The 10,561-nt window shown below is 34.4% G+C and overlaps 1 protein-coding gene and 1 non-coding gene across 4 annotated transcripts; both read right to left on the bottom strand.

Annotated features, from left to right (window-relative positions):
• Nucleotides 1-2,620: 2,620 nt before the first annotated feature.
• LOC142642671 (peptidyl-prolyl cis-trans isomerase FKBP17-1, chloroplastic) lies at nt 2,621-7,046 on the bottom strand. 3 transcript variants are annotated; one of them, XM_075817072.1, is made up of 5 exons: nt 6,672-7,046; nt 6,435-6,560; nt 4,726-4,848; nt 3,866-3,982; nt 2,621-3,066 (listed from the first exon to the last, which is right to left on the bottom strand). In XM_075817072.1, the coding sequence occupies exons 1-5, from the start codon at nt 7,002-7,004 to the stop codon at nt 2,944-2,946; spliced, it is 822 nt and encodes a 273-aa protein (XP_075673187.1). In that variant the 5' UTR covers nt 7,005-7,046; the 3' UTR covers nt 2,621-2,943. The 3 variants fall into 3 exon arrangements, with proteins under 3 accessions (XP_075673187.1, XP_075673188.1, XP_075673190.1); XM_075817073.1 differs by having other exon boundaries at nt 6,435-6,530; XM_075817075.1 differs by lacking the exon at nt 6,435-6,560.
• Nucleotides 7,047-7,093: 47 nt separating this feature from the next.
• On the bottom strand, nt 7,094-7,166 carry TRNAK-UUU (transfer RNA lysine (anticodon UUU)). Its single transcript has one exon. It is a non-coding gene; the product is annotated as a tRNA-Lys (tRNA).
• Between the last annotated feature and the right edge of the window lie 3,395 nt (nt 7,167-10,561).

Raw genomic sequence — 10,561 nt, 5'->3', positions numbered from 1 at the left:
TGCTAGACCTGGTTTCAAGATAGTATCCTATACTTTTAAGTTTATGGCACTTGTACATGTAAACGAAGTCGTCCCAGATGAGGTTCAGACCCATTTGTTCATTTAAAGCGTCGACACAGCCTAAGACTCTGAATACATTGGGGGTGCACTGATCTGGGCATAACCTATGGTTACATAGGTATTCGCTGGTTACGTTTTTCATGGGAAGGGACATCCTACCTTCTAGGAAGGCGATGACGGGGATGATAATTTTTCCTTCTCTCCTAGCGTTACCTATGGCTTCTACTGGGAAATATCTTAAGCCTACGTCTTAGGGAATCTGATATTTGGCCCGAAAACCCTCCATACCAGCGTTGATATCTACTAAACACTTAAATCTACCCATTTGGTAGGAGTGAGAACGAAAGTTTAGAGAAGGGAATGGGTCTAGATGGTGGCTGAGGATAGAAGTCGAGAAGAAATGAGTAAAGGAAGTTGAAAACTTATGGGAAATAATTAGGCGATTCTTCATGAGCTTCTTGAGAGGAAAGATAGTGATTAACTCTTAAATGTGATTGTTTTCTGAAAGAATGGATGGAGATACGGATTCCTAGGCGTTTTGGCCTGTGGGAGGCGGCCTCGAATTAGAATTATCCCGTCCAATTTTTTAGAATGAACCTGGATTGTTGGATGCGTATCTCACTGTTGGGGGACAAGACGTAACTTGCAGTCATTAATGCGAGTGTTCTGGGTTTCGAAGCGTCAGAGGCAGTTTTAAAGGAACGAAAGGACCCCTACATGTGTGGTGGTTTGCAAAGTGTGTGGAGGGTGCGCTATTGGTTCAAAACTCCATTTCTCTCCTCGGATGGGAGGGAAAAATGAAGTTTTGAGGGGCTATTGTGGGGGGTAAAAATTTTTAAAGGCACGTTTGGGCCTGGTTAGTTGGTATAAGTCTGTTCAATCAGAGTCTTCTAGGCCCACAGGTCAGTCCGCACTATAATGATCCGAGGAGTTGTCCAAGGAGGAGTATCTCCTTAAATAGGCCCAGTAAAGGCCATGGGACTTGCTAAAGGGTTTAGAGACAGAATTCTGGAAGATCTGTTGGGTAAAGGTGTGATCCAAGCACACGTTAGAAGCAGGAACGTGGGAGAAATATCTGAGGAAAAAGCAGCTACCACCGCATTAAAGGCCTTGCATCTACCTCTCTGATCGCATTAATAGAGAAATGACCTCTGAACAGTAGTATTCAGCCTTCCATCTATTATTTGAAGACTTTAAGAAGGAGGTGGATGGGATAAGTATCTAGGAGGAAAATTTGTGTTACACGTGGATGAAACAGAGAAAAAGAAGAAGGATATAAGAGGACGAAAGAGGAAAGAAGGGGGGGATGTCTTTTGAAAAACAAAAACACAAATTGTAACATTTGGTTTAGAGAAAGAAAGGCTATACAAATTGTCCTCGGCTTACGTCCGAAGAGAGTTTTTTGTCATATTCATCTATTACTTGCATAGATTGTGGCATTTTAGCCTGTTTATAAACTTTCCAATATCCTTAACCTAGGTTTCAAACTCATACTCTACACATTTCATTGTATAAGGCTCTTTGGGCTTGAGCTCATTACTCGTTTAGGTCCAGGTACAAATTGTGCACTTACAGAGATCTTACTAAAAAATAAATTAAGGTCCAACTTATTTAAATTATTGTAAAAATATTGATATTGGAGAAGGAATCCCACGTGATTTGAAAAAAATGGATTTCTCTGCTTCATTTGAATGAATTCAATTTAAAAGATGGTTTTGAAAATTACATAGTTGCTAAGATTTTTTATGCGCATTCAAATGATAAAAAAGGTATGGAAGAAAAAAAAAACACAATTCAACATGCTATGTTAATTCTTTTTGCTGCACTATTCCAAAATTAACAAAAATAAAAAAGTTACAAAAAACTGTCACGTCATTAAAATTAAATATAAATGCAAATACCTATGAAAAATCTTAGCAACAAAGTCCAAACTTTGTAAAATCTAATCAAGAATCTCTCAGTGCCAATTCATTAGTAATTAACACAAATGATGCAACAAAAGGAAAAAAATGATGAAAGCTCAAAAATTGAACAAATATGGACAGACTAAATTTCAAATGTTGAAGATGGAGAAACTGATGATGACAACAAGCGCCACCATACCATAATAACAACGCATTGAAGAAAAAAAATCGTAATGAAGTTTTTTATTACATCACATAATAAAAATCAATAATATAGAATAGATTAATATGCTTTTATCAACTTTTATACAATATTACTCTAAGTTGTTTTCATTATTGCTCATTACTTGAACAAAATAATTATAATAGATATATGTGTGTAATTTATAATTGTTACTTTTTATGATAAACTCATTATTAAAAAAGTTTTATAATAAATATGCTATAATATATGTATAATATTTTCCAAAAACAAATTTACATAAAACATTATAACATTATCCGTGCATCGCACGGGAAACTTACTAGTTAGATTAAATTTTAACAATTTAATCTCAAATTTGTTTCACATATATTTATTAATGAATCCAAACTCATTTATTTATTTATTTATTTTACTTAAAAAGAGATAACTTAACATTACTTATTGTTAAATTCTAAAACAAAATCCAAAGTATTTATTGCTGAGAAAAGAAAAGAAAAAAGAATTAGTACAGAAATGCATATTTTGCACCCTAGCTAATATCACTGAAAACAATTCTGTTTCTCTGCCCTTTCCTTTCTTCACTATTGAAAAGTGAAAATCACAATTAAAACAGAAATTTGTCATCACTGAAGTGTATTCAGCACACAATCCATTTCAGAAATCATCTTCATATTTAGGCATTATCAATCAGTCCCAAGCTGGGACACATTGATATTCATATATAGATGGATCCTGCTATAAACCATTTTCAGACTCAATAGTATTCTAAGTAGGTTACTGATGCCTGACACTGACCAACTCAATATCAAAAATGAGAGTTCCCAATGTTGACCCTTCTCCATTGGCAAGACGAGTTGGATTGAAAATGGTAGTAAATAGCCTCTGCCTGTCAAAAAACTGGGGGGGAAAAACAACCATACTCAATGAAAAAGTTATATATTTGCTTTTATTCTGTAATTTTCTAACTACTGTAACCCAGTCATACTTTCAAAGCATACTTAATGAATTGGAACTCATAAAGGAATAACCAACACGACAATTCACATCAAAGCAAAGCATAAAGTCTCTCTTATGTGAGTTTTACTTTTTCAGTTCAATATTAGGACATAAGTCACATGAATTGGTGCCAGAGAGACACCCTTTTACCATTTTTGGTCCGTCTGGATTGAGGAGGAGAGAGGGGAAGTAGGGTAGAGTAGAGTAGATTTAGCACAAAATTAGCTTATTTTTAGCTAACTCTATTCTACTCTACTCCCCTCCACTCTCCCTCTTTCCCCCCTCCATTCAAACAGGCCATTAGTCCAATAATTATTAATCATCCTTGCTTATAGGTTATACCTCTAATACTGTGCACTCTTTGAACAGCTGAACCTTAATTTCATTTTCAATACCATCCCTGATCCCTCTATACATTTATGTCCTAAAGGCTAAAACAACCTTTAAAGATCAACTACATAATCTCTTTTAAATTTTACTTTTTCTGGAAAAGGGATGCATAAAGTTTGGGGGTGACAATTTAGATAATCCATGAATATTATGACAAGCATATTAGCAGAGTAAGTATTCATCTAGAAGAAAAATTTTGAGCTATTTCTGCTCAAGCATAGGACAAGAAAAAACATCCATTCCAAGAACAAATGAGCAACAAAAAAAAAAGTAGTAACAGAAAGAATTTGGAAGAGAATAGAGTAGATACATTGGGTGGTATGGGTTCTTGTGATGTGTTCTGGTATCCTTGGGATGGAGGGATGATGACTCTTCGAATACCACCTACTTTCATTGATTTCACAGCTGCTTCTATCCCAGAAATCACCTGCATAGATTTGATATGTCAACATAAAGAGCTTTCCACTTGCTCAATAAATCAAAAAAGATATTCTGAAAGACTTGATCGAGGGAAGGACCTTACTGTCGGTCTTGACAACCTTGAATGCCATGTCACTTTAGACTTGATACACACACAAACAGAGCAGGAATGCAGCCCCGGGAAAACAAGAAATAAAATTTTGGAAGGTATGATTGTATGAACGGTTTTCCAGTTGCTTTCACTAATGCCACGAAACAATAGTATAATACCAATTCCTGATACCTTTAACCTCTATAATAGTGTCATCTACCCTAAAAAAGGTCAGAAGTTCCTTTCAAATTAAGGCAATACTGGCCAGCTCAGAAGCACAAAACATCTTTCTCGATATTTCAATCAAGGGATATTAGTTCATGCCCCTACATATCAGCTAATTTACAGAGAAGATAAATGCTTCATTTAAGCATTCAGAGAGATCAAATAGTATGATTGCAAAACAGCAGACAAAATTTTACAAGAAGTCTTATTGTGAAGATTGAATCACATTCCTAGTGTTTAATGTAGAAATTTAACAAAAATAAAAGGGGTGAGCAATTTCCATATATATAGACAAATGTTAAGGCCAAAAAGAAATTCAATGCAGCAGCCACATGCAACCACTTTGTCTAGACTGCTATGCTTGTATCATGCAATTATGAACATAGAAGTCTCTTTAAATGATAAAGAATTTGAATACTGATATCAAGACTTACTTTCCCAGACCCAAGAACAAACAAAAATGGCACTGATTCTCCATTTTCATCTTTGTGATCATATGTTGAATCAAAGCGCCATCCTTGCTTTGCTGCCAACCTTCCATAGTAATGTATTGCAACCTTCACATTCAAACTCAAAAAAAGATGGATTACTGGGTGCTGACAAATGCTAAAGGTTCTTAGAATTCTTTCTGTCAAATGTTCCTACATTTTCTAATTCTAAAACGCACAGAAAATATATTGAAAGGTATAAATGTAAACAATGTACTATATTCCTTGTTTCATGGAATACTTGCCGAAAAATGCTCAGGATTTTCATTGTCCAGAATTTGCTTTGTTCAGAAGCAGCAATTATAAGTAGTCAGAAAATACATTCCATTATGGTTTTAACTTCTAAGTTCTAACCCAATACTTGAAGAAAATATTAACAACAAATCAAGACTTTGTAACTGTATATAATGTAAATTGAAATAATTACAGAAATAAGTAGCTATTTGGTTGATATCATGTGTTAAGCTTGTAGCTCAGTGGCATAGCTTGTTTACCTTTATTAGGATAACCAGGGTTCGAATTCCCCTCCCCGTTGTTGTAACTATCAAATTATTAAAATAGAAAAGAAGGGTACTTTTAAGCCCTCTCATAAGGTCCACATTTATCTTTAGAGAGGTTAGGCGTGGAAAAATCAAGAATAAGACCATAATGAATGCAAAATTCAAGACCAACAGTGAAAATTGAATAACGCTTAAAATTTAAAAGGGAAGAGCTTTTGGGTTGCAAATTTTCCTCTGATAGTAACTGGGGATGGAGGAAGATTTTAGGAGCTTGGCCAGGCACCATAAATATGCAGTAGGGGATGGTGGGCACGTTGTTCTTTGACATCACTGGGGGCATCCAAAAAGGGCTTTGTATGAGAAATATGGTTACAGAGTTTACATGATGCTGCTAGTAGCATGGATGCAAGAGTGGCTCATGTTCTAAAGTAATAAGAATGGAGATGGAAGCCTGCGAGGTCAAAGGAGTTAATGTCTATCCAGAGCACTCTCTGTTTTTGGTGGAGCTAGGTGATGAGGACTAGCCCATTTGGGTGTAATAAAAGATTCAACTGTGCAGAAACTTGGAATGAGATTAGATCAAAGCATCCCGTGATCAGTTGGTGGAAGCTGGTTTGGTTTCCCTTAACTATTCCAAAGCATGAATTCATAATTCAATGACTGCTTTGCATTCAAAGAATAGGTTGGTCACTCATGAAATGATAGGCTCCTGTAATGAGGCTACAAAGGGGATACATTTGTATGTTCTGCTGGGTCTTCTCGGAAAATAGGAATCACTTGTTCTTTGTATGTTCCTTCAGTTGTAGAATCAGGAAGGAGTTTATGAGTTGCTGCCTTATCAATAGTCCTAAATGTTGCTTGGATGATATTGTAACTTAGGGGTTGTAGAATTTGAAAGGCAAGAATTTCAGATAAATTCAGCGCAAATTTCAGTTGGGAAGCAACCGTGTATCATATCTGAGCTTCATAGAAATGGCAGAATTCACTCTAGCTGATAAAATCTGATGATAACATATATAATTCAAGTTGTAAATGGGAAGTGAAGGATCCAATGTCGTTTAAAGGATCATATAGAAATTCAATTTTAAAACGAGTTGTATGTTGCAAATGGGTCATTCCCTTCTCTGTCCTTAAAAGTAGAGCGTTGAGCTGTACCTTTTTGAGTGGTGTTTTAGGAATAGCAGGAGTTGGTCTTTGTGTTGCTATGATGTTGTGTCCACAGCCCATTAACTGCTTGTAATTGTATCTGTTCTGTGTTGTTTTTAACTTAAAATCGTGACTCTATATAATAAATATATTGTTATGTCATGCTAAGAAATTATTATCATAAAGAAAGAAAGAAGAGAAAAATGACATAAATGCAATATTGGAATGGAGGGAGAGAGAGGTCACCTGGTTGCCATGGAGTGGGACATCTCCAGAACCAACACGAAGGTCCAAAACCTTAACACCACCTGAATTGGGGATGTCCAAAAACAATAACTCGGATGATGATGATGATTTTGAAGCTGAAGTTGAAGCAACAGCAGAAGAAGAAGAAGAGGAGGAGGAGGAGGACGAGAATAGTAGTAGTGATAGAGAAAGAGATAGTGCTGCTTCTCTTCTTCTACATTTTGAGATGATGATGTTGTTATTATATGCTGATTTTGGAGTAGTGGTGGGATGGTATTGAAGAATATGAATATGTGGTCTGAGCTGAAACATCATCATCATCATCATCACCATGTTTTGTTGAAGAAGACGAATGAAGTGTGGCTGTGAGGACTGCAACGTAATAAAAAAAAAGATTAACAAAAGATTTATATTTAGACAACCGCCGTCTGTGGGAATCGAACCCACGACCACGTGGTTAAAAGCCACGCGCTCTACCGGCTGAGCTAAGACGGCTTTGTTGCCTTAAAATGCAACGTTCTAATATCTAACTTCCAAAGACATGCATTGGGTTTGCCTACTTTTACCTTTGTATTAAATTAGAGAAATACTATGTCAACAACACTTTCATAACTCTTCATTTATAAGTTGTTATTGGTGGAGTAAAAAGTAGTTTCAGAAGTAGGTTCAAATTAGAACCAATAACAACAAACCACTATGATCTGTTATGAAAATATTGTAAATGTAGCACATCTCATTAAATTAAATTACAAATTATACTTTCTAATTTTACCTTGGGGAATCTTTTTTACCTACCTTAAGCCACTCGACATGATTTTATTGAACAACCACATCCCATGTACATAACAAAGAAATAGGGCTAAAATGTAAATTGCATATTCTAAATTTAATTGAAATTCATTTAACCCTTTAATTTTAATTTCATTCAATTGAGTATTATAAGTTTCAAATTTATCAAATTTAAATATTTTATCTAATTCTATTAAAAATTTGTGTTGAGTTTAAGCAAGCAAGTTATGATAAAAGTTGTGCGTAAAAAACTCAAGAAAATATTGAATAATGGGTCAAATTAACTTAAGGCCCAAAGAAAGCAAAAAAATTTTCTTAAGGCTACACGAGTTGGGCTTTTGCCCCAAGGTCTTCACATTTCTTGAGAAATTGGGTCCAGACCTTCTCCACAATACAGGATGGACTCAAAAGCTAAAAACTCATCACCTCACGTAATGGACTCAAAAGTCCAATTCATCATTAGATGAGAGTCATAAAAGGCCACACCTCTCTACTGCTTAAGAGCCCAGGTTTTCCTCGTCCTAAGAATTGGGCTGAAAGCACAATGCACTCTTCATCAAAGCCCAAGTCCTTGTCTACACAAATTGGGCCATGAATGGCAAAAATCTAATGCAAATGACTAAGGACTCGTTTGGTATATGAGTATAAAAATTAAAAGTTGTTATTTGAAAATATTTGTAAAAATACGTGTAAGTAAAAAAATGTGTAAAAATACATGTAATGTTATTTAAAAACTAAAAATGATTGTTTGAAAATACAAACCAAACACCCCTAAATAGTCCATTTGGATTATTGAGTTACAAACTTAACTAGAGACAATTAAGTTACACTGCAATATTAAAAAAAAAGAAAAAAAGAAAAAAGAAAAAAGAAAGAGTAGATGATGAAGGGAAAACAGGACATGACATGTGTACCAAAGTTCAAATTTTACTTTCCTTGCTTCAACCTCACGTCACGTGCCAACTCATAAGAAAAAGACAAAACCTTTCTTTTCACCACATCGAGGAGACAAAAGACAACTCATTCTTTCAGTGAAGTTTCAACCAAAACATAGAGAATTCTGAATGAGGTGAACACTTGACCCAAAATTTCGTATGTGAAATCAAATTGAAATGAAAATCGGTACATAATTCAAGTAATTATAATATAATTTGGATCTATTTTATTTAAAAATAAAGGTGAGTCTTAGATGTTGAGGAAGTTTACATATACACGTTTTATCGTAATGTATTGAGTTATTAAGTTATAAATGATTAATAATTTTGATTTTTAATAAAATATGAAAAAAAGTTAAAAATATGCGCATGAAATTACGAAGCCAAATATTCATTAAATTGTACAATTTAAAAGAATTAAAATATTAAATGATCAACACAATAATTTTATTGATAGTCTTGTAGTTTAATAATATTGCATTTTTTCATTGGAAAACTTGAATTATATATGTAAGGTCGCAATTCGTGCCTAGACCCAATAAGAAGGAGGGATAGGCCCAAAGAGCCCAATATAATAAATTTATAGAGTGTGGGTCAGAAATCTTGTTTTTAATGAGCTTAAACTGGTAACAACAATGACCCAAGATTACAAAACAACAAGGATGAATGAATTTATAAGATGAAACTTATCCTCAGACTCAAGTCGAGGACCAAGTGCTTATATTTCTCCTCACTTAAAGATTAATTACAAATATCCAGTCTCCAATGTTTTTCCTTCTCTCTCTCGATCCCCCCTTTCTACAAGGTCTTCTTCCTTCTTATATTTTTTCCTCCCCTCCATTCTTACTCTCCACGTATAGATTCAGACTGCTCCCTTTGATACTTGTCCCATCAGCCTCTTCTCGAAGTCCTTAGGTAATAGCTGTAAGGCTGACAATCACCGTTCAGGTATCACTTCCTCATAAATGCTGCTAGAGACTTAGATACAGAGTATTTAATGCGGTGGTACCAGTTTTCTTTTAGATATTTTCCAACTTCCCTTGCTCTCTATGCCCTTATAAAACATATCTCCATCCCTAAGACCTTCAAAAATATCATTATAGTCAACATAACTTACCACCTGATCCTCACTGCACTTAGTCGAGGAGGTCCTCCTCCTCGGATTATTCACATTCACTTCATCTGCCACATTTGCTTTTGGGATTATAAGTTAGATATCATTATTACCATCAATCCGTCCTTGGAAAGCGTCTCGGACCAAGCCCATGGCCCAAAAACATATCTTAGGCCTTTTATCCCCACAATATATATATATATATATATATATATATATATATATATATATATATATATATAATGATTAGCATCATATTACTTAGTGCTAGTTTCCCATTTTAAAAAATACTTAGTTCTGGTATGTCAATTTTTTGTTTCTTGCTTATTCAATTATTTTGCATCTCCATCATAATTACATCCTTATAAAAGCTTTTTTTTTTAAGTACAAATATATTTCTATCCAAGTTATTTATTTATTTTTCTATCCAAGTTATTTATTTGAGTATAGACTTTGACAATCCAAGACTAACAAAACTCGTCAAAGGCCTTATAGCTAAATTGGGAACTCCTCATACACAAAGTGCTTAGGGTTTGGGGGAGAAAGGATTTGAGTTGCAAGGTTAGCAGCAATTGTAATTATCTCTAAAAAAAATAAAAAATAAAAACTGTCAAAACTCAACCTGATTCAAAGAAGTAAACATAGACATTCACATTACATATTACTTTTAGACAGGTTTTTACTTTCCATTTGTTTCAGAAAATCATATAATCTAAGATTTTGATTTGTTAGTTCTCTCTCTATCAGATCATGGAGACGTCTTGCTAGGTATGGGTTAGTATAAAATGTCATTGGAAAGTTTGTGATGTAAATTTTCTCAAGATATCGCTTTATTCCGTAGCAACCATCAATAGGAAATGATTTTCCTATATTCCATCGATCAGTAATTAAGAACAATATGAAACTTGTGTAAAATACATACAATGTGGAACAAATGAAAAATATGCTACATATGTGATATAGTACTAACAGTCACAAGAAGATCTAATTGAGGTTTAGTTGTGTATTTATTCACTAAACACTATTTGGTATCTTGACTTGATAATAAGGAA

This window comes from Castanea sativa, chromosome 7 (genome assembly GCF_040712315.1).
Source record: "Castanea sativa cultivar Marrone di Chiusa Pesio chromosome 7, ASM4071231v1".
Taxonomy (NCBI): Eukaryota; Viridiplantae; Streptophyta; class Magnoliopsida; order Fagales; family Fagaceae; genus Castanea; species Castanea sativa.
This window is presented reverse-complemented; position numbering and strand designations above follow the sequence as displayed.